Source organism: Spermophilus citellus (assembly GCF_964194105.1).
Source record: "Spermophilus citellus genome assembly, chromosome: 7".
NCBI lineage: Eukaryota > Metazoa > Chordata > Mammalia > Rodentia > Sciuridae > Spermophilus > Spermophilus citellus.
In genome coordinates this window covers 139,696,673-139,722,704 of record NC_138188.1, presented here as the reverse complement: position 1 = coordinate 139,722,704, position 26,032 = coordinate 139,696,673, and the positions used below count along the sequence as shown (strand labels likewise).

The 26,032-nt window shown below is 33.3% G+C and overlaps 1 protein-coding gene across 1 annotated transcript in view; it reads right to left on the bottom strand.

Annotated features, from left to right (window-relative positions):
• The window catches only part of LOC308653452 (uncharacterized protein), a 697,023-nt gene that overhangs the window by 332,357 nt on the left and 338,634 nt on the right, over positions 1–26,032 (bottom strand). Inside the window, exon 9 of the mRNA XM_081302014.1 lies at positions 7,666–7,726. Within this exon, the coding sequence (XP_081158140.1) occupies positions 7,666–7,726 (61 nt within the window). The remainder of the gene's footprint in view (positions 1–7,665; positions 7,727–26,032) is intronic.

Below are 26,032 nucleotides of genomic sequence, written 5' to 3'. Positions count from 1 at the left end.
TGGTGGGACTCAAGGACTTGTTCACAAATTATTCCATTGTCCTTGCTTCCCAGATTGATAAGAAGAATTTACCTTCTCACTTCCTTTGAATTAGATGTCCCATGTGATGTGTGTTGAGAGTCAGTGAACTGCTCAGTGTCTTTCTCATTGCCACATAAGTCAATATGATGCTTCCATTAGCCTGAGCTCTGCATAACTACAAAATGCAGAAAACTCCTTGCTCCATAGCATGAGTGAAAATCAAACCCTTGCTGAGTTAAGCCAATGGAATGTGGAGATGGCTTATTACTGTAGCAAAAACCAAAATATTCTGACTTAGAAAATACATGCACTCCCTAAGTTCAAACATATAAAGGTTATGCCCAAAGAGCTAAAAATAAATATCTTATGCAGACATAAAAAAGAATTTGTGTCAACATGGATGGAACTGGAAAACATTAAGGTCAAGTGAAATAAACCAGTCAGAGAAAGACAAGTACTGTATTCTCATTCACATGTTGAAGTCTAAAAGTTGATTTCATAGAAGTAGAGAGTAGAATACTAGTTACTGGAGGCTAGAAAAGGTAGAAATAAAGGGGTGGCAGAGGTAGATTAGATAATAAGTATCAAAATACCAGTACATGGGAATAAATTCTCATGTTCTGTAGCATAATATGGTGACTATACTTCAGTGCAATTTATTATATATTTTATAAAGAACTATAGGAGACACATTGAAATTTGCCAACACAAAGAAAGAATAAATGTTGCTGAGGGTGGTGGTGCATGCCTGTAATCTCAGCAGCTCTGGAGACTGAAGCAGGAAGATTGTGAGTTCAAAACCAGCCTCCATAATTTAGTAAGGTGCTAAGCAATTTAGTGAGCTCCTGTCTCAAAAATAAGGCATAAAACAGGCTAGGGATGTGACTCAGTGGTTAAGTGTCCCTGCGTTCAACCCCTGGTACTAAATAAATACATAATAATAATAAATATTTTAGGGGATTAAAGTGCTAATTACCCTGATTTAATCAATATGTGTTTCAAATATGTATTATCACATATATTACAAAAATATGTGTAATTATTATATATCAAATAAAATTTAAAAGGAAAAAAATATATGACATAAATATAAAATTTTTCTTGCCACACTTTGCCTTATAGAGACAGACTGTGGTGATGTCTTTGTCTCAGATAATCCACTTCTAGACCTACAATTCTATCTACCATCATAAGTATTCTAAATTTTTCTGTTAACCACTCATTTCATAACAGGAAGACTAAAGGATAAATTAATGACACAAATATTGTTACACAGAAGAAAAAATGGGATACTGCCCAAACTGTTTATCCTGAAGCAAATCTATATTAAAATTATATAAAAATTTCAGTCATAATCAAATGTCTCTTTTTGGCAGTGCTAAGGATTGAACCAGACAATGCCCAACTACTGAGAAGCATCCTCGTCCCTTTCTATTTTATTTTGAAAGAGGGTCTCAGTAAACTGCTGAGGCAAGCCTCAGACTTGTGATTCTCCTGCCTCAGCCTCCCAAATCACTGGGATTACAATTATGTGCCAATGCACCCAGCATAAACTCATGCTAAAGTAAAGTTGACCTAAAAAAGAAAATTTGAAGATGTCCACATTAAATCCCATGTTCAAAAGACAAACACACATTAGTCAAATGACCCTCTATCAGATATGTGAAAATGTTATGCCATTGACATATCCTATAAAATTTAAATATCTGGAAAAATATATCCATTTGTTAACCTTTAATAAGATGATAACTGTTTTAAAGTCCCGAATTTAGGTTGAATTCATTAGTTTTTGTAGACTTCTACCAGTCTTTGCTCAAAATGAACCATAATTTACCCCGACCAACAATGTTTGTGCGGTACCTCATATCATGCTGTTGAAAGTTAAAAAAATGAACCATAATTTACCCCACAATTTTGCTTTTATGGTGTGTTTTAGTCAAGAAGCATGTGCACAAGGCTGTTCATCTATATCTGCACAGGATATTTGGGAATACTTCCTTTACTGAACTTCTTCTGGCATAATTATACACCCCTAGGCTTTCAGTGTATACCAGCCTTATGATTCAGTGAATTAAACATTGAATTAAATGCACTGAATTAAACAATGAGAAGCACTATTTTTGAGACCCTACCATATATCGAGCACATTGATGAGGGCTGGAGCAGAGGCCCTGGCTGCTGGATCCATGTTAGTCTCACTTGGGGATATTATTCTTTATATACCATGAATATTGGGTATGATGCTCTCAAAAAAACCTGCCTAATATATCAATATTATCTTAAATTGTATTTGCAGAAACCTGCTGTTTCGTAACAGGAACCATCTCAACATTTAAAGCAAAAATGATTATTTACACCTGCCTCATGAACTAGAATTGATTTTTTTTTTAATTTCCTAAGAGAAAAAGAATCTCTTGACAATAAACAAGTCCATTGAGAATATTATTTGGCTCATCAATAGTTAACAAATCAGTGCAACCATAGTACATTCCACCTAGTTTCCTTAATTATAGAAATGACCAAAATAATCTATCAACCACTGAGTTCAAAGACTTTGTCATTGACAATTGTCCTGAGGGGGCTGTGACCTAAGAAACAGATTGGGGTTTGGTTGGTGGAAGAAGATGCAAGACACAGTTAGGATAGTAGACATGCTTTATTCAATAGTGCCCCTGGACATTAGCCAACCCCAGTTTCAGCTTCAGTCCCCAGCCAGTTCCATTTTAGCCCTTCCACTCTCAGCCTATTTCCTTCCTTAGTCCCTTTATATATGCAGGCCAAACAAAGAAGTCACACTGCCAAGAGGTTACATCAATGGGCACATGCTCACAAGTTAATGTTTATGTCCTTGAAAACATATCTTGCCTTGACTAACCACAACATGGTGGGTTCCGGGCCCTGGCTACACTAAAAACATAACATAGCCCACTAGAAGGAAGCCTAACTATAGCCATTTGGGGGCCTGCCCGACCAACAATGTTTGTGCAGTACCTCATATCATGCTGTTGAAAGTTAATACACCTTGACATTTGGAAAAAGATGATAGAGATCAAGTTGTTAAAAATTTAAAAGAAAAATTGTCAAGTCTTAACATTAGGTTCAAAACTTTTAACTGTAAGACATGTCAAGGAAAATCTGTCTTGGCTGCTGTTTATATCATGAAGACAAGGTGAAAGGCTCCAATCTCTATTTGAGCCAAGTTTTGTGAGAGAGCTGCTAAATTGATTCATTCCAGTATGAATCTCTCCACCCTGAGTCTTCCATGACATCCTTATGACAATTTCTAACCAGTTCGGCCCTACTTTTCGAGCTTAATAACCAAGTATACAATTGTATGCTTTAAAAAAAACACTCAAAACTAATACTTATAAATACTTCCATATCAGTATCTCAGGAAAAAATCATAATAATATAGGCTTGGAGATAAATTATTTAGTGTGATGTATATACAACCAATTTTGTTTCAAGTTGGAATGATCTATTAGTATCAAACATTTACAATTTACTGTCTCTCTTAAATTTCTACTCAGAACTCAAACCACTGTCTGTTTTAGTTCAGATTTGAGGGCATTAAGTCTCAGATTATTAACTAGTTCTAACTACAGTTCTGAATAAGAACCTGATATTTCAGGTCTCAACATCCAAAAAACACAGTTTAGAATAGGTCATATCTAAGTCACACATACAGATTCCATTGCTATGATATTCCCTTAATACAAAACTTCAATGGCTTCTGTAAGTTATCAAACTAAACAACATCTCCTGGATCTTATCCATCTAGGAAACAATAAGCTTCTGCTTATTTTGTTTTCTTTTTTTTTTTAATATTGATCAACCAACTTTGGTTGAATACCCATCAATATCCAGAAGTAGTTCAAATAAGAAGTCATAATACATAGTAAGTAAGTGTAAATAGATTCAGGGGAATTGGAACAAATGTGGTTAACAAATTGAAGAAGAGAAACTTGGTATAATGTTGTGAAGAAAAGTGAATGACATGTTGAGAAGTTTGGGCTTTTTCTTCTAAACAATGCAAAGTCATTAAAGCTTTGGAATCAATGATTATCATGATTATATATAAATTTTATGAAGAACTCAGGTGGCACAGTGGGTGACAGACAAGAATAAGGAATAAGGAATATATAAATCATTAGGGGCTTATAGAAAAACTATGGAGCATATTTTGTACTTTTGAAAGTAAAAGAATACATATAGAGGTAAAGATAGGTTTTGGATAGATGTAAATTCCTAATCAATAGAACCTTAATAAAGTTTAATTAAGGACAGGACAAAGCATATAAAATTTAAATTTTATATAGCATATAAAATTACAATTTTAATTCAATAAAGATTACTTATTAAGAGCTCATTTCTACTAGAAAGTAATATCAGACATCAACCAGGATAGGAAATGCAGGAGGAGCAGGTTGGCAATAAAGACTGAGCTAATAAAGGTTTGGGTGTCTTTAGGTCATCAAATAAAAGTTCTACTAAAACCAATTGGAGATACTGAGTCTCAGAAGAGCTCAAAAAATGATTAAAATCTCTTCAGTTTGCTGGTGAAAGGTTCTATCTATCTTAGGGAAATAGAATTTTCCAGTTCTTAGTACAGTTGATTTTCAATAAATGTTTGATATGTAGCTGAATAAATGCTGTATGTCAAATTCTGGCAGAAATTTTTCATGCCTTTTATAAACTAGAGCAAATTTTTTTAAATAAGAGGGAGGGGTGAACATAGTAACTCATCTGACAAGAAAATGATTATTATATTTTACATTTGAGAAGTTAGTGTCACAAAAGGATTGAGAAAGAAATCTGAAGGGACAACCATTCTGGATGACAGAAAAGTAGAAGATGGTGAGAACAGCTTTGGAAAAGAACAAGAACACCAAATGCTTCCTTCTAAGACAGGAAAAATATTTCTAAAGCTGAGATTCATAAGAGTGGAAATGCCATATCTGAACAGATACCTATTTCTTATCTCTGGCCCTAATCTTTCCTCATACTACAGTTGATCTTCTACACTCCCCAAATATTCATCTTCCTATATAAAATTATTCATATAAATCACCAAATTTTATTTGGTGACTTTATACCAAGTATATAAATCCAAATTAATCACTTGGGCATTGAAAGAATTTGCAAAAATTACCCTCATCTGTGTCCATTAGATAAATTATAAGAATAAAGAATTTGGATAATATAATAATTTATGCTTAATTAATGGAACTATCTTCAAAGTAGGACATGACATGAACTACACATTGTTTTTGAATGTTATATTCAAATCCTATTTGAACAATCCAAAATACACTTAGAAATAAAAATCAGAAATAAAAAAGGAAAATAAATAGAGTAGGCTCTCAGCAGAATTAATAAATGAGAAAAAATAGCAAGCAAGCAAATAATTTCACTTTATAGTTTTTTAAAGAATCAATAAAATATGAAATTGCTGACCTACATAATAAATGAAAATAAGGAAAAATGCATAAAAATTAGAAATTATAGGAAGTTTACCAAACATATTCAGCAATTATTTTATAAACCACAAAACTGTTATTTATAAATATATGCTAGTAAAAGGAAAAGCTTAATAAAATTGGCAATATAGTACTCCAGAAAATGTCATAATGAAAATTAACTCAATATTTAAGTAGAACTTCTACAAATTTCATATAAAAATTAGTAAAATTATTTTAAAAATTTTAAATATCACCTTACAGCCTAATTATTTTTTCCAAAATAGTCACTTCACATACATTTGCAAAGTTTCCAATGTGAATATCACCTTCTTTAATACCAAAAAAATAAGTACTAAAATAAAATGAGCAAGAAAACATACTATATGTCATTCTCACTTTGGAACACCTTTCAAAATCACAAGTAAATAAAAAGGAATTCAATTAAAGTATGTAATAAAAGACCAGCTATGCAAGGGTAACATACTATTAGCAAATCAATTGATCAAAGATGAAAACCAAATCATAAGAATAAAATGTATGTATTTATATAGTTCAAGATTTCTAGAGCATCCACAGGCATATTTGATAATTTATTTTATAAAGAACAGGGTAACAGAAAAAGAGTAAAAATCATACAAATAGTCAATGCAATACTTAAATGACAATCATCTAAGTCATTCCTAATAATTAGGAAGAAAAAAGATTTATTCACAGTCATTTTATGTTGATCTGAAAGCCATCATCAAGGCAATAAGAAGTACTGAACTTAAAGTTTAAAATCATGAGAGTGAAAAGGAAAAGATAAAATAGTCTCTAAAATTTTTTATTGGCAAATAATATGGTTTTCTACCCAGAACCACAAAAGAACCATCTGAAGAATAACCAAAATGAATAAAAACCTAAATGAAATGTTAGGATTAAAAAATTGCACAAATTAGTATTATTTTTTCTGATTTCACACACAAAAAACAATTTGAATGTTTTTGCAATATCTAACACTTATGGGCTAGGCCCTGTTATAAGCACTTTACCCATATCAATTCAGTTAATCCTCAAGGCAACCCTGTCAGCCAGGTATGCCTTATTAGCTCTTGCAGATGAGAAAGGAAAGGCAAAGGATTTGACCAAAGTCATACAGAAAACAACTGGCAGCCAACTGCATAGTTAGTGTGAGACAGAGGAGGTGAACACACATTTTATATCCTCGTCAATCTAATTTCTTAAATTCCTATACTAGACTGTATTTTTTATATTGAAAATATTCAGCAATATATATATATATGTGTGTGTGTGTGTGTATGTGTGTGTGTGTGTGTGTGTGTGTGTGTGTGTGTGTGTGTGTGTATAAAGGGTTAACTAGTTATGCCAAGTTTGGAGAATAATAATATTTTATTCCTGTTTGTATCCATTCATTGTGAACATGATAAGTAATAAGAAAAATGTAATAAATGTAATTTTGAAGTTCTTTGCTTGGGTCATGAACTTAGAGAAAAATCAGTATGTTAGATACTTCCCTTTTATTCAACAGCATTAAAGGACTTCACATCCATTTTGTTGATACTGGGACTGTCACAAATTTAAGCAGGAAGTTTCAAGGGTGATAGTACTCAGTTACTGCCAAGTGATTATACACAAGAATAAAAATGATTTAGCCGTTTCTACCTCAAAACTGAAGAAAGAAACTCTTAATGAAGATGATTGCCAAAGTAAAATTGGATCAGTTTACCAAAGTATGAAATGTATGAGGGTACTGAATTTGATAACATTTAAAACATAGATAATTACATATCTGTTAAAGCCCATCAGATAGGATTTTATAATTTTTGCATAAGAAAAAAAAATCACACAATTTTCTGGTGAGAGAACTCCATATGTAAATTTTTACATATAATCCTTCCTACAAAATGCTTGCTAAATATATTTGCTGGTAGCAGATAAGTTAATTTTGCAACATATCAGAGGAAAGTGATAAATAGTTCACAGGATTACATGTGATAGATTCACCTTTTAGGGTAATAATTTAATAAGTAAAAAGAAAATCTAGCGATTCCATTTTTTATTATAAAAAGAACTGAAACATAAATGAAGACCAGTAATTCAGTTTTCTTGTTTCAGTTTTCTCAGAAAGATGCATTAACTACTAATAAACAAATAGGGTGAAATTATAAGTAGTTCCACTCACCATTTGAAGAGAATGCTTGGAATTTCATGTGGACTATTATCCCAGTAAAATTCCTGAAGATCTAAAATATGAGTATGATTGAAGGGGATTAATAGAACATACTTTATATACAATTTTGCAATATGTTAATTCCATATGATCTTTATCTTATACTTATTCCAGACTTTCATGAACGTACATTCAGACTCATGATTGTCATTTAATACAAATATCATCTAAACGCAGGAAGTAACATATCTTCTATTTATTCACACACTACCTTTAGTGCTAGAAGCTCCCCTCCAGGCTGCCTACCATCAACCTCAACCCTGACCTGCAGGAACCAAACTGTGAAGTTAAAAGAAATAATCCACTCTGAACTCTGACTGATACTTCTCTTAAACCAAATCAAGAAACTGCACCACCAGGTTCTTATTTTTTAATGGTACTTGGAAAACTTTTTGTGAGAAAATTGCTTTATAATATTTTCCATGTGATACGAGGGGATTTATATCCTAAAATGGTTTCAGTCCACATACTAGGGAACCTAATTTATAAGTTTAGCAATTATATAACCTGTGCAAGTATATTTATTCGCATGTAATGATTATGTTTATTTCATATTATAATAATAGTATAAGTGCCAAATGCTTTTATAAAACCATTTTTTAAAAATCCTAATTTTTAAAAAAAAAGATGAGGAAAATGAAGTTCAAGGAAAGAGATATGAGGCAGCTAAGATTTTAGCTTAGAAGCAGTTCTATGACCAGATGCAAAGTCTCAGGCTTCAGCTCTTGCTTTTTCCAGGGGATCATTTTAAAGCACAGTGTCGAAGTTCTGATTCTTACCAGGCATTGACTGGAGCACTGGGGATTCAGCAGGAAACAAGAGATAAAGAGCCTGGTTTCATGAAGCTTAATTCTAATGAACTTGGTTCATGAAAATATTGAATATATTTTTCATCAGTATAATTAATATGCATGATAATTTAACCAAGACACCAAGATTTCAGAATGCAATTGTAGGATGAGGGAAGCCTGGTTTCCGATGACTCTCCTTTCTTTAACACACATTTGGCCCACAAAGTGCTAAATTAACATTTAAATATCTTTGACCTGTAGATGAACATTTTGTGCAAAGATGAAACTTTCAAAAATTGAAAGAAACAAATATTTTTCCATTGAATGCTTTAAAAGGACTCTTATATTTGCTTACTGATTTGAATCTGTGTCAACTTCCAGGCTCAGTGTGAAGCTTAGGAACATGCTGTAGAGATTAAAAGTTCACATGTACAAATGAGTAAATAGATTCCACATGGAAGAGCAAAATGAAAACCTTGAGATAGACCCATTCTGCAAATCATTTCTTAACTACTGTTCCACATTTGGCAGAGTTTGCAAAATACAATGAGATGGTTTAAAATTAAAAGATTGAATTTCTGTTCTACTAGAACATATTTCTTTCCTCATTTTTATGCCTCCTACCAAATAAGATATAACTACATTGTTCTTTAGTTGGATTACATTCATGACTTTGGAAATATCACTTTAGAATGATTTTCACATGAGGCAATTGGGATTTTTTCTGCTTTAAAAAAATATGAGCTGAAGTCTTGAAGACTAAAGCCCAAAACAATACACTAAACATAAGGCTAGATTGCCAAGTCCTATCTAAAATTACAGTTTTGTCTATAATCATAACGATTAAAATAAAGACATGTAGAATGTTACTAAGTGCAATATGATTATTGGTTAGATTTCTTGTGAGAGGTGGTCCAAAGTTTGTGAATTTTGATATTGTCTCAATAAAATTAGGTATACCTCTGTTTTAGCAGTCAATTTCCAGATCCCTATAAACTCTCTGAGTATGACATTCAGCAAACTGAATTTGTGACTAGATTTTACCAAGAAGAGTCAGTTTTTAGACTAGATCCATCAGGGAAGGCCTGTTGTTCCTTCATCAGAAAGAGGTAATTAACTCAGCACCTGACCCATGGTCACATACTGGTTATCCATAGAAGTAAATCTGGAGAATGCCCCTTAACTAATGAAATTAATTAAGAATCTTTTCTGTGTCATAGTTAAATTAGAAAGTGTTTCATTCTTTTTGTCTCATATACGTGGGACATAAAAGCATTTTTGGCAGATGTCATAAAAATGCAAATATATATATATATATATATATATATATATATACACACTAATTGTTAAATGTTACTATGCATATATGTATTTTGCTATATGAAACATTCATTAGGAATGTTTGAACTTGAAATATATGTCTTCTGCTTCTACTGATCAACTTCATTATATAAAGACACTATCTGTATCATCTTCTCAAAATTATGACATTAAGAAATCATAACTAATCATATCACCAAGATTTGTACCCATTATCTTTAGTCACTTTTATCCTACTTCATTGGAAAAAATTTTGTCCAGTAGATGAGACATACTACAGGTTTTTATCAACTACCTACTACATCTAGAATCAAATTTAGTCCATTCTAAAGAAACACTCAGAACATATTGTCTTATGATCCTGTTTCTAACCACTGCAATTATATAAATCTTGGTTGTGAGATTTGGGTTTTTAAAACATATCAAATATTGATATGACCCTTTCTCATTCTATTTTTTAACTTTTCAATTTTACTCTGATTCATTTCCATGAAATGTCAAACATGGTATTTTAATAGAGAGTGTGTGTGTGTGTGTGTGTGTGTGTGTGTGTGTGTGTTGAGAGAGAGAGAGAGAGAGAGAGAGAGAGAGAGAGAGAGAGAGAAAGAAATACTGTGGATTGAAGCCAAGGTGCTCTACCATTGAGGTCTACCCTCAGCCCTTTTTATTTTTTATTTTATTTTGAGATAGGGTCTCACTAAATTGTGATCCTCCTGCCTCAAACTTCCCAAGTCACTGGGATTACAAGCATGCTCCAGCAGTGCCCAGCATCTTTTCATAGTTTTATTTTACTTGTTGCTTGGAATTCAGGAGTCAAATAAAACACAAATGATAGAAACATTATTTAACTCTCATTCATTTCAAATAAGGCATTATCAAGAAATCAAATGCTCCTGATATAAACAAGCCACTTTGATGAGGAATATATTTCCATAAACTTGCCAGTTATCATATTTTAAACAGTTTTCTAAACTGTTTTCATAATGTATTTGCTATTCTAGGGTTAAAAGAAAGGACAAAGAAGAAAAAAATTAATGGGGGAAGAAAACTTTAATAATGATGATGAAAGAATTTACCACATGTCCATTGTGAGGCATTGAAGAGTTTAAACAGGGGCGGGGGCATGACTTGATTTACCTCCTTATGACATTATACTGGCTGCTCAGTGGAGAACAGATGGAAGAGTAGGAATTGGGCAACTCTAGAGAGGGAGAAAAGTTGAAAGGCTACAGTTGTGGTCCAGGCACAACATACTGGTATATTCAATTAGGATGGAGGGAAGCTGAAGCAACCCAGATGTCTGAAAAACGAACTGTGGAAAAGAAAATAAAGGACAGCTTACTTTGGTGAGCTTGCAGTCTTCTTGTCCTTTTAAATGTAATTTTTCTGCAGGTTACTGTGCCTATTTTTTTCTCTTCCTCCTCTCACCATTTGACTTTGAGTCTACCAATATTCTATTTCTTAAGTGCTGATGACCAACACATCTATATCTCCAATTCAGTAAATACATCCAGTGCCATATTCTGACCTCTAGGCACAATATTTAAAGACCTACTTGGTACCTCCACTTGGTCAGCATATGCAAACTTCAAACAAAATGCATCTTAACATTGAACACTAAACACTCCTTACATTTTCTCCAAAAGCTCCTTTTTATTCCTATTGTTGAATAGCCTCAGCATTCACCCACTAACTTAAAACAGATGCCTGGGTATTAACCTATACTAATTTGCATTTTCCACTTTGACCAAATTTGACATTGATCCAGACTTGTCAATATTATTTTGTTCATATCCTACATCAACTCCTTTCCTCTCTTTTCCACTCCTCTCCTTGCCTGTCCATCCCTGCCACTCTGGCTTTATTTCATGTCTCAGTGTAACCCAAATAAATCATTTAATGCCTCTTATTGTGCAATCCCTATTCATGCTTCGTATTGCTGCCAAAAGTCTCTTTCTAAAATGTACAGCTCAGTTGCTTTCCTGCTGAAAACCCTTTAAAAGATCTCCACTGCCATGGTCTACAGCAGGGGATTTCTGTGGTGCCCAAAATCTGGCCTGTCCTTGCACCTGATCTTTGGTCATCTCTCTCATCACAATCTATTTACAAGCTTTAGCCATAGCATGTACCAGAAAACTTGCTTCATGTCTTTCTCTCCTCTCAACAGCTTCATGTCAGAAATATGTCCCCTTCCCTGTCCATTAAAAATTCTATTCCTGTACATCCACTTTCTGATGGTGTTTCCTCTGATAAAGAAATCTTCCCAAGACTAGCAGGAGGCATTCTTTTTGGTAATTTTACTGTGTTGTACAATGTTTTCACACAACAACGTAAACACAAGAAAATTCATCAATTTCACACCTCTAACCTCAGCATGCTGCTCTTTTCTTGATAACCCCACAACATGGTCAGAGATTCAATACATTATTGATGATAGTCTAGAATGAATAGAGGAAAACCATGAGTTAATGAATAAATGATTTATCCCAAAGTCCTACTAAAAACACTTACACAACTAAATAATTGTTAAAAATCCTCTTCCCATTTTAAAGTAAAGCCCACTAAAAAAAACACAGCTATGTCATATACATGGTCTTGTATATGAAGAACAAAGTGTCAACACAGGGCAAATCTATTAGGCCAACTATTGACAGACATAATCCATTTTATGGACTTTGGCTAGAGGTAAACTTACAAAACAATTCCAAGTTAAAACTCTAAGCTTCAGAATTTAGGGAGAAGGAAAGCAACAAATATTAGCTGCATACTCAACTTAAATTCAGTTGGCAGTATTTCTTGATATAGCTTAAAGATGTCACATCTCATCACCAAAACTCACCATCAATAAAGCATATGAATTGCTTCAGGTCATCTGCAAATAGTGATTTTTAAAAACATATGTAATATTATTCGTGTATTTGCATTAGAACTACTCTTATCCAGTGGTACAGATGAAAATGATTTTCTCTGGAAACCTAGATTATTTTATTGTTTTTCCATGTTGCCTAGAAAAATAATTCTCATACTAGTGCATATGCGGAATCTCAGACCATAAAATATGCCCAGACATATCTAAATCAGAAAGCTATCACACTCTAGCTGTGAGAGTTAGATTTAATGATCTTACTCTGTTTATTTTGATATTGCTACAATAATTACCTTTAGGCTTTTTAGTTTTTAAAAGGCATAGCAAAACCAGGTGCTGTGGCACACGCCTATAATCCCAGAGGCTTGGGAAGCTGAGGCAAGAAGATTTTTGAGTTCAAAGCCAGCCTCAGCAAAAGCAAGAAGCTAAGCAACTCAGTGAGACCCCGTCTCTAAATAAAATAGGGCTGGGGATATGGCTCAGTGGTTGAGCACCCCTGAGTTCAGTGCCCAGTACACCCCCTAAAAAAGTCTCATAGCAATATATTAACTCATGTTCTTGTGAGATTCAAGTAATACACATGCATTAAAATAAAAGTATTTTCCTCTTCACTTTTCCCCAATTTTAATTCTTTCCCAGAAGTATTTACTATACATTATTGAACTATGGTACACATTTATATGCATGATATTTAACACATATGTGACATTAAATGTATTACTTTAGGTATTACATATCTTCTTCATAATGAAACTTAGAGACATTGTTGATTGATAGAAATATAAACTGTGAAGAAAATTGTTGAGGGCAATTTTAAAATTTAAATTTTAACTAACAATTCACTTCTGTAAAAGGCAGCATAACCAGTGATGTTTATTATAGGGCTATTTGTGATTTAAATGAAACTATTCTAAATGTAGTATACTTACATCCCTATAAGTTATTTTATATTTTTTCCTATGGAAGTATTAATTCAGCTTTATTTCCAAGCTTACTTCCTAAGAATAAGTAGAGTGAGACCATGTTTGTAATGGTAAATTTTTAAGTGGCAGAAAAAAAAACTCAAGGTAATGAGATTTGCTGGTAAGTTTCAGATTTGAAAGAAAAGAAGAATTTTTTTTTTCTTAGAAAGTAGTGACAAAGCATGAGTTTGGCAACAGACCAAGGCAGGTAAAATTTTTTAGCTTCAGTTTCCCAAAGTCAAAGTGTAATAATATAGATGATAAATATTAAAATACTTAGCATGAATAACTAACTGTTCATTAAATGTGCTTTTAAATGATAATGACATTTTTTCCCGCAAAAAATTTTTGATGAGTTTAACTAAATTCTGATCATCTCAGCTCTTTAATACAAACCAATTTAATTTACAAGACAAATAAGTTCTATTTATTTAATAGAACAGTAGGTCTTTGGATAAAAATAATAATTTATTAAATAAGACTACACTTTAAAAATATATAAGTATCAGTAACAAAAAGAAATCTCTTTTGACATGATGTTAAGTTAATTTTAATTTACTGTTCAGCATTAATGTATTTTTAAAAGGCAAAATAATTTACTTCAAAATAAATATTTAATCTTCTTAAAGTAATACAAAGAGAATCTTATTGAAAAGTCAAATTGTTCTTTATTCTTAATAATAATTTGTAATATAGTTGCCATTCAATCATTTATTTCTTTCTGTATTTTATATTTATTATCATACTATAAAATAAAATACTTATAGAATATGGGCTTCTCCTTTTTATCTCTTTTCCTAATGCATATTTATCATGGAGGGTGCCAAATAAATCTGAAACGATGAAAGACAAATATTGGTGTTTTGACTACATTACCGTAACCTCCAACAGGAAATGAAACAGAAAAGAAGATTATAGTAGGAATTTTAATGACAAAATTTTTGTTACTACTTAGCTTTTACACTTTCTTCATTCACCATCTTAAGATATGTATCTTCTGCGCAGATATAGGAGGGGATTCAATGGTGAATGGGGGAGAATGAGGGTCCTGACTCTTTGTAAATAGGTGAGATCATAGTCTGCCTTATATTAAATAACACAGAGGTTAAAAGAAGACTTAGGAATTTAAATATCTGGGCCCTGTTATTCCCTACCTACCTAAGCCAGTCTTTATCTATAGAAAGTATGGGCAAGGAGCTGATTGAAGACCAAACCATATAGTGACTGGCACTACTGCATACCAAGGCAAAGCAGAGAAGGTGCCAAGTTATTAAAATACAATTAATGAAATGAAAGTAAGAACACTAAGTATAAAATATGAAAATGAAAGAGAAAATTTTCTAAACATTAACAAAAAGAACTTAATAATAGAAAATAGTTCAGAAATCTCTTCAGAAACATGATATAAATATTTTTATTTTTTCATATCTCTGGTTGTATACAAAGTATATTCACACCAATTTGTGTTTTCATACATGTACTTTGGATATAAATACTTTTAAAAATTCACCTCAAACAGAATAATAGAGGAGAAAGGGCAAAATAACTCACTTAGAAATCAAAGAAGAGGAAACAATTATTCTGTAATGAAGGATAAATTCACAATCTTATCCATTAATGATAGTTTCAAATATTGTGCTTTCATCAAAAATATTATTTAATCTACTCATATTCTCTTCAGAGATGAAAGAGAAAAACTTATCGTGACACATTATTTTTTCAAAATCAGATTGAACAAACCTATTCTAAGATGACTTTTCACATAAATTATCTTGTGCAATTCTCTCAACACCCCACCTGGATAGGAATCATTAGTTTCATTTTACCGTTGAATAAATGCTGGTTCAGAGGGTAAAGACTAGCCCAGAGAGCCTGCCACAACATTTTAGAGCTGGAATTTGAATTCTCATAGGATCATCTCAGATTTAATACTTTGTATTACATCACAGTTGCTTTAAAAGTTTTGTAACAAGAATGTCAAAAGAATGAAAATAAGTACCATACTCATAGTTTCAGTTAGCTTTTACTGATCAACAAAAATATTCCGATTAGATATTTTAGGACAGTATATTTTATGCTAATTCACAATAAGGTAGGGGGCACTAGGGAAGAATAGGGTTACCTTAGATTAGACAGAGGGAAGTGATGGGAAGGGACAGGAGGGTATATGGGGATAGGAAAGATAGTAGAATGAAACAGACATTATTACTGTATGTATATATGTGACTATATGACCAATATGATTTTGCAACATGTACACTCAGAAAAATGAAATTATATCTCATCTATATATGATATATCAAAGTGCATAAATGCATTCTAATGTCATGTGTAACATTAAAACAAATTAAAAAATTTAAAAAAATATATAATGAAGAACACCTAGTAAACCTGGTCACATAGAGTTACAAGATATTACATATTCTACATGTGGCAGTGTAGGTAAGTGACTCTGCAAAGAGTAGTGTTATTAAGATTGTTTATTGTTAGGATGCTTTGTTTAAAGAGTGCAGCTTTGCAATTAAGTAGCAATCAGGCACTTAAAAGGCAAGCTGATCTCAGTACTGTATTTATACAAGGCGGACAAAGATTGCGTTTTCCATTTTGTGGTCTGGACACCTGGTACACCAACTCCAGCAACAGTCAGCATAATTGAAACCATCTTTCAAGTGTCTGTCATGCAAACAAGATTTAGGATTTTGAAAACTATCTTATGAAAAGAGATAAGTTTTTTTTTTTTCATATCACTATTATGAGTGCCAACATTTCTGTCTTTAGTTGATTTGTTCTTGAGGCCGTTTCTATAATTTAAAAAAAAAATAGTTTTCCACTTAATAAAATACTTTGTGTTGGCAAAAGCTAATTATGTTATGCAAAAGCCACAGAGATAATTATAGTTCATCTAGACATTCTTAATCTGTATTAGTGGAAACATGCTACAGAGTGATGAGAAACTCACATACCATTATCCAATCTCAACAGCTGCTCAGTTAATCTTGCCATAATGAAATCTAAGTCATTATCCCATTGTTTCTAACCTACCACGCTCTTCTGCATTTCTGCTGATTTAGAAATATATCTATATTTTGTCTTGGGGACTATTTAAGCCTTTGCACTATGATTAATGTGTTTCACTAAGTTAAGTGCGTTTCTTTTCTGACGTAATTCAAGATTGAACTGTGTACACATTTGTAAATAAATGTAACATGTATTTGCTGAACACTGACTACATCCTTAGTATCAAAGGAACACGGGGACCTGGAGCATTACAGAATCTGCTACATGTTCACACCAGCCACCAAAATCTGCTAAAGAGAAAATAATTTCAATTACTCTATAATATGTCTGATTTCCCATACCTCTTGATTTGCCTAACTTACTAAAATGTGGCAATAACATGTCAAGATTATAATAATTATTATAAATGATTATCAGGGGCTTGGGCTGTAACTCAGTAGTAGAGCACTTACCTAGCATGTGTGAGACACTGGGTTCAATCCTCAGCACCACATAAAAATAAATATATAAAATATAAAGACATTGTGTCCATCTACAACTAAAATTTTTTTAAAAGATTATTAGTGCTGTAGAAATCATGTCTATTTTAAGCAATATTAAGTCCTTACGAATCGTACCTTAGCAGTTTTTCGAGCTGGATTTCACTTCTTTCAAATGTTGTTTTCCTGCCATTTTCATTGGAACTTTCCTCCATAATTGAACAAATCTAACAACTAGATTGTATTTCCTGATGCTTATTGAACTGGAAATAGTTACCTTAAATCTACAAGACTGAAAATTAATTTTGCTTTGTTTTAGCAATCTAGGAGAGTCAACAGTGATTTGTAAATTTGCTGTGAATAATAAGCTTGTTCTTATCTGTGAAGTGTCACAGTTATTGCAACCATTTCTGAATGATGACAATGTTATTGTTTTTGACAAGGGATAAATTACAAAAGAGTAGCTAAAACGTTTATTGTTTCCCAGGTACATTAGGACACTTCAGTCCTCCCTCTGTGAGGTGAAAAAGTACAGGTGAAAGAAACAGAAAACATATCCTACTACTAAGAGTTGAAAAAGGCTAAGAAAAAAAACCAATCACACTCACACATATATTCATCCTAATTTATAATTTTCACTGGTGACTTAATAGATATTTTAGATGGAATCCTTGGCAAAGTTTAATTGCTCTTATTTTAATGTGTGTCTATGATTCTTAATGGAAATGTTTTATATGATTATGAATACTTACAATTTATTTACAATTGTTCAAATAACGCCTATATGAAATTTACCCTATTTTACATATCAAGTCCTTATACCTACCCAACATGTCTCACAAAAGATTTATCTTGTAATTACACACACAAACATGGCTGCAGAAGTTTTTTTTTTTAACTCATTTTCTACTGTTGTCTTTTTAAAAATTGTTGCCTCATTTAAATGATAAGTTATTTATAATTAGTCCTTTTTTAACACTGTCCTGCAGAGTAGGAGAAATAGTGATGAGGAATCCCTGGGCAGGAGTTGGGGGTGAGGGGTTTTACCTGCAATTGTATACTATTTTCAAATCAGTAGGAGTTATGCTTCATTTTCTCCACACACACAAAACAAAGTATTTTGTTGTGGTTTTGTGAGCTCAGGCAACAAACTTTAATAAGAACATCTGACTTTACACATTTCCAGCCTAACCTTCAAGTCTCAAATTCTTTTTTTTTTAAGAGAGAGTGAGAGAGGAGAGAGAGAGAATTTTTAATATTTATTTTTAGTTCTCGGCAGACACAACATCTTTGTTGGTATGTGGTGCTGAGGATCGAACCCGGGCCGCACGCATGCCAGGCGAGCGCACTACCGCTTGAGCCACATCCCCAGCCCCAAGTCTCAAATTCTTATGAGGTAAATTTGAAAAACGATCAAAATCCAAGCCCAAGAAATTTGAAAAAAAATCATTAATGGATGGTTTTAAATAACATGGCATCATATAAAATAACTTCAATGTGGGGGGAGAAAAATAAGACAAAATAGGGACTGAGAATTATGTCAGCAGAGTCAGGCTATTATGGTACAAATGTATTGGAGTATCCTAAGAAGGGAACAAATTTTATATTCTTACTCTATATACCAAAACATGAAGTAATTTGGTTCCCTAACTCACACTGTGAGGTGTACAGAATGATTGTCATGGATGAAAAATGAAAATTCATTTTCATGATGTTCTGATTATGAATCAGTCATTTTCCCTCTTTATTTAAGGTCTCCCCACCCTCTGAATACCATCACTGGATAGGAACTAATAAATGTAACATCAGACACTTTTACTATGTCCAGGCCTCTCTTTTCAATGCTTTGAGAATTTATATCCATTATTATAAGGAAAGCTGCATCTTAGATCAAAGCATTTCAAGAGCACATGAATATTACTCATTACAACTGAAATCCATTTGAAGTCATATGATTAGATGAGATCTTTATAACTAATGCACTTTTATTTGAATTCTTGTACTGCACTCTATTTCCAATTGTTCTAAATTTAACAATTAAACATTACATATAATGTGCTTCATAGAATATAATTTTTCTGAAAGTTGGAATAATTTAAAGTAAATTGTCAATCTGAAAGTTACATGCTAATTATAATGCCACGGTATCATCGCAATATTGTTACCTCTTTGTGGGAATGGATGGGAATCTTTTGTTTTCACATTAGCTGGGGTGAGGCTATCTTCTTGAAGAACTAACATCCTCTGTAGATAATGGAAAGTATTCTTAGGGCAGAAGAATACCTGGAAACCAGGCTTCAAATATTCTATATCAACACAATTTGATGTTTTACAGCTGGTCAATTATTGCTAGAAGGTTTAATGGGAATACAAGAGGCTATTTTACTCCTTAAACCTTTGAACATTTCCCCTGCATCATAGAAATGGGGAAAAGTGGCCCTCAAAATCATGTTCCTAGACTGGCTTTGATGTGACGTTCTTGAATATGCAGAGTAGACACAGGTGCCACTTCAGAAGCACTCGCTTTTCTTAAGTGAAGTCTAGATATTTAGAAAGACTCTTGAAGGCTGCAAAGTCTGAGAGATTTATTTATCTTTCTGTGTAATTTCAAAAATATCTATGCCCTGATAATAAGTCCAGAAGAGAGTATTGAATGAGGACATGAGCTGTATAATTCTGGTCAAGGGAAAGCACTTTCAAAGGATTGACTAAAGATTTAATAGGGAAGGGTAGTTAGAGGCAGTGAGGTTGTCATTCAGGTTATCTCTTGTTCAGAAATTGTTTTGCTTTGTTTTTTTACAATCTGCTAACATACTGCTACAACAGAAGATATTTCCACTGTGCTTCTCTTCACACCTACGGCTTCCAGAGACATCACTGACAAAGCCAGAAAAAGTTTTTGTCTTGGTATATTTTAACAGTCTCTTAGTTTATGAGATCAACTATAAACAACCTTTGGAAATCAAATAATAACCAAGAATTAGTAATAGAGAACACTCATCAGGAAAATACAAAACTACTAGATTATTCAGTATAAAATATTCTCAGCCTTTTAAAACCTACATTTTCAAATGTTTTGCCTCTCTGTACCATCCCCACAGCGCCAGACGAAGTAGCTCCCTGCCACTCCCATTTCTAACTTTTGTCCACTCTCCTTGTTCTGTTTCTTCCTCAAGCACATGCCACAGATTTTTAAGTGACACTTTAACTATAAATAGTACAGTGGCCCTAAAATGTGTTTCAGCCATCTTTATCTCTGCGCCCACCATAAAGTCTCATCTCCTGTCACTTCTCCTGCTGTCCCCTCTACCTCTGCTTGATGACAAGTCCTTCCTATGCTTGAACCCTGTTCCACAATTGCCTCTTCCGAAAAATATTCCTTTGTAAAAATTTCTTTATCCCGGGGGCTGGGGATGTGGCTCAAGCGGTAGCGCGCTCGCCTGGCATGCGTGCGGCCCGGGTTCGATCCTCAGCACCACATACCAACAAAGATGTTGTGTCCGCCGAGAACTAAAAAAATAAATAAATAAATAAATAAATAAATAAATAAATAAATAAATATTAAAAATTCTCTCTCTCTCTCTCTCCTCTCTCTCTCTCCTCTCTCACTCTCTCTTTAAAAAAAATTTCTTTATCCCTCTATTATGGAACATAATAAATCTGACCCTGTACTATGAGTAACTTATAAGTAGTTCTACTCCCTAACTACTAAGAATTTTGAGGGTAGCAAGTATGTCTTAGTTATACCTGTACCCATCTCAGTGCCTGGCTCAGAGCTCAGTACCTACAACATAAGTGTGTTATATGAAGAAGTGATTGTGGCACTTCTGGGGGACACAATTAGATGATATTTCCTAGATTCACTTGAACAATTATGGTCAAGTGGCTGAGTTGTGAGGAATATGTGGATGGGGTCTGTGTTTTTCTCCAGGTCAGTATCACAGAATCCTACCATGTGTAGACTTAGACTTCAAAACTGGAAAAGGTGAGGGTGATGTTGGTGGATCTGCAAAATGGAAAGCACCTGAGTCCTTGCATCAATGTGCAGAAAGGTATTGGAAGGCATGCCTCATGGAACTGGGATCTGAACAAGTTCTGAACTTCAAAGATGCAGCAGCCTTAAATAGTACATCAGGTTACATCTCCTTACTAACACATCAAGTCAGCTGATTTGCCATATCACTACAATGCAGGATGACAAATAATGGAATAATGTTATTAATGTAATTTATGCATATATATATGTATGTATTTATTCATATGTGACCACCAAACATAATTTCCCATTTTCTTTCTATGTATTAACTATCTCAAAGAGGTATTTAAAATTTAACAAACTAGCATATAGTCACTAGAGAAAATATTTCTGTATAACTTTCTAAATTTTTACATTTTTTGTAGTTTTTTACATTTGTCTTACCTATACTTGATTTAACAGGAATAATTTTTAGGAATTTCCTGTTTTATAAAGCCTTTATAAAACAATAAGGCTTTATAAAGCAATAAGTTTAATTTTCAAAGAAATAAGAGTTTGCTTCATTTTTGTACTTGTCTTTCATCTGTATCTAATTTTTAATTTTTTTAAGAGAGAGAGAGAAAGAGAGAGAAAGAGAGATAGAAAGAATTTTTTAATATTTATTTTTTAGTTTTTTGGCAGACACAACAACTTTGTTTGTATGTGGTGCTGAGGATCGAACCCGGACCGCACGCCTGCCAGGCGAGCTACTGCTTGAGCCACATCCCCAGCCCTGTATCTAAGTTTTAATTAAATTTCACCAAATCCTATAAACAACTACCAAAAATAAGTTTGGGAACAAAGGTAATTGATGCTAGTACATTTACTATTTGAATTGATTATATTTATTGTCAACTTTGTACATATTTATGCATTCACTTTTGCCTTGTTTCTATGCTCTGAGTCCCAGCCAAATAAGTGAACCATCCTGTTGTGTTGAGGTTAAATTAATACTTTTTTTCAGGAAATGAGGCTAATATATCAACTTTTTAATTGAACTTCTGTGAAAGGTAGCTTGTCAGAAGACATCAGCATGTTTCACTTTCATTTTGATGGCTATATGAGTTACTGATCCAGAGAAAATAACCTGCACTATTATTGCAGGGAAAAAGAAGCTGAAATTATTTTCTTACCTTTTTTGTGGTTTATTAAAACAAGTGTGAGCTACACATTTCAGCCATGCTTATTTTAAGTGATAAATATACAGGCTTAATCTGTGTCCTTCAGTCTCCAATTGCCTGAAGAACTTGCTTTTGTCTTTCTCATTACTCTTCACAGACATTGGAAAATAAGTTCATCTCGTCTCTCAGGCACGAGCTGCTTTTCTGGATTCCCTGTTGTACTAGTCAGCTGCTTGTTGCTATAACAAAACATTTGAGGCTAGGTGCAGTGGTGCATGCCTGTGATCCCAACATCTCAGGAGGCTGACATAGGAGGATCACAAGTTCAAACCCAGCCTTAGCAAAAAGTAAGGCACTAAGCAACTCAGTGCAATCCTGTCCCTAAATAAAACACAAAATAGGGCTCTGGGGATGTGGCTCAGTTGTTGAGTGCCCCTGAGTTCAGTCCCCAGTACAAAACAACAACAACAACAACAACAACAACAACAACAACAAAACACTTGAGGCATCTGACTTTATTTTATTTTAAAAAGACATTTATTAAGCTCAAAGTTTTGGAGGCTGAATGGCACAGTACCTGCATCATTTAGTTCTAGTGAGGACTCTCTCAGACCTAACACATCATGGAAGATGGCAATGATGGATAGTAATGGTGGGAGCATGTGCAGCGGTAAGCAATCACATCTTGGTATAGGATGCCAGAGGGTCTAGTGCAGTCAGATGTAGACTTTCGCTCAGGAACTACCCTAATTCCTACTGTTTGACAGACATCCTTCTAGGCTCCACCTCTTAAAGGTCCCATCAGATCTCACAATGTTATATTGACAGGACCAAGACTCCAACACAAGGACCCTTGGGAGATCAGCCACATCCAAACCATAGCACCTGTTTCTTCAGAGTTACGCATCCCATCTGGACATTTTCAACAGCACACCAATTTATTTCCTCTTGTTTATAAATTTTCTTTTTACACTTTTTCTTTTTCATTATCAATCTCAGTTCAAATTCCAACTTCACTTCATGCTGTCCTGTGCCAGATGACTATACCTTGTCCATTACCCTTGCACCTCACTATGACTGGGGCTGTTACCGTTCAATGTCAGTCCTTGTATTCAGTCCTCTTCCCTGTTTCAAACTGACTCCTTGTCCTCCAATGTCTTGTTCCTCTCTTAGAAACAAGAAGCCAGTGAGCCACTGGATCAATAAACTTTATCCTTTGAACTGACTGAGGCTAAAATTGTCAGCTGTAGGTCTTATCAAGGTATTCAGAAGTATTCCAACTGATCACTCTCTTCTCCCTCTGTAAATCCTACTAGGAGATGAGCTCCCAGTTCTATCCATCTTTCTTGGGTTCTTAGAATTTCTATGCTCATTCTGTCCTTGAAGAGATAAAATTAAACCTTTGGGTGTAAAAATTATATTTTCCTGGATTTAAAGTTTCTGTAATAGAACTTTTACCAATTTGGTGAAAATTTATATGAACTGAAGGTATCTTGCTTGTATTTTGTATATAACTAAAGTCATACTTATTCCTTAAATTCTGTCCCCCAGAGTATGTTATTTCTATTTTCCCTGCTCTCATTTATGGATGGGTTTGCTGGAATGTCACTACTTTCACTGACATGGACAGCTCATCTTTTTTCCAATGCTGATCCAACCCCCATGTTTCTATTTGGACCTCAGTTTCTCCATTTGGATATCATTACTCCACAGGGACTTGCTACATCTGTATGAAATCAGTCTCTGGACCTTTACACTAGCATTAAATCCATTTGACTAGACTTTTAAATGCCTATCTATATGCCCCAAACCTTTCTAGTATACAAGGTCAGGCAGGAGCTTTGCTCTTAAATATACTATTTGTTCTTACACACATTGTTCATTATCAATATATACAGAATGTTCTTGCCTTGCTTTGCACTTCCATAACATTCATTTAGTAACACTTTGTATTCTGAATGAGTATTTTTACATTCTGTTTTTTTCTGAGGGGTTAAAGAAGCTCCATTAGTTAACCTTCTCTAATGCTACTTAAGCAACTGGAGAGCAGCTGTTATGTCAGATACTTCTCTCCGGGTCCCAAAGCACCTGCAGAGTGGATGAAAAGTGATTAATGATATTAGGAGTCTTGGATTGCTGACAGGCAATAAGTAGTATTACCCCTCCTAAAACAAATTAAACCATAGGTTAATCTCAAAGAAGTTAATATAGACTAATAGTCATTATTGAAAAAAATTAAAATAAATGGGATATAGAATCATTAAAAACAATAGTGACACTTTATGCAAGATGAAGTAGAATAAAATAAGACTAGAACTTCTTGACAGCAGCAACCCTGTCTTAGTTTTCTGAGCATCCTGGTGTCTAGCAAGGGTCAAGGAAAATTAAATGCTCCAAAACTAATAAATGCAAAATTTTCTCTATTCAAATGAAATAATGAATTAGAAAAGCATTAAATAATGTCAATACAGTCAAATTTTCCTTAAAGAAGACAATACTTTGAAATTTCATCTTTCAAAAATAATTAATATTTAAAATAAAAATGCCAACTTACATATTCTGATTCCTCTTTTTATATGGTGCTTTGCAGAATTTTAAACCATAGAATTACTTTTTTTCTTCTTCTAATTTGAAGTAAAATAGGAAATGTAATATTCCATAGTGCATGTATATATTTATACCTATATATGTATGTATATGTATATAAGTATGTACATATGTATGCAATGTATTTTAAGATCAATCTTGCTTTTCTAAATTTGTTTATAACTAGCGATTTTTAATCTAATAAATAATTGAATTTGTTTACAAATATAGAGCAGTGATTAAAAGGTTAATAACATTGATCATTCTCCTATCCACAGAAGAATATAATTCAAAATGTTGATTAAAGTGCTCTAAACCTATATGATTTGGGCCATAATTTCTGTGACATTTTCCCCTATGTAATTTCTAGTGTGTAAATACTACAAATGAATATTGATTGCAAAAACTCTCGTTAAATTGTTGTGCGATACCCTGCTTTCAAGAACATATGAAATCTAATCTTACTTATTTGCATCCGACTGACAGGTAAATATTGATTGAGAAGAAAAGAACAATGAGAAAACCAATTATCACTGGTTATAGGACATCAAAATTTAACATTGAAAAGACTGATGTCAAAGTACAATATATTCAGTGTCAAGATTTGAAATTTTTACCTCTTCTTTATTGAGAGATATTTTATAGTAAGTGGAGAAAAATTTTTGCTCAGAGGAGGACAGTTGTCATCATGGGCGAATATAAGAGAAACTCAAAGCACCACCAAAGAGCACTGCCAGCAGATAATGACAGAAGACTTTCAAAGAGCTGAGGGAAAACAGGAGTCTCACTTGAAAGTAGCAAAGTATAAAACCTAAATGCAGAAATCAGCTATTCTAGAAAGGAAGGTAAAAAAGCCCCAAAGAACAAGTTAACACAACTGGAAAGTCAGACAAAAAAATCGTAAAAACACATTTGTGTCCTTAGAGAAGAAGCAAACTAACAAATAATAAATAACAATGTTTTAAAAAATAGAGGATGGGCTTGCTTGAAAGTGAGTAAACAGCAAAAACAACAGTAACACTTGCAAAGGTCTAAATTTGATATATTTTGGAGTAATCCAAGAACCATCAAACTATTAGAAACCATGAATATTTTATATAAAAAGATGAAAGCTAAAAGGCTTGAAAGAGTCGAAAATGGCATGATGTCAAGATGTTATCC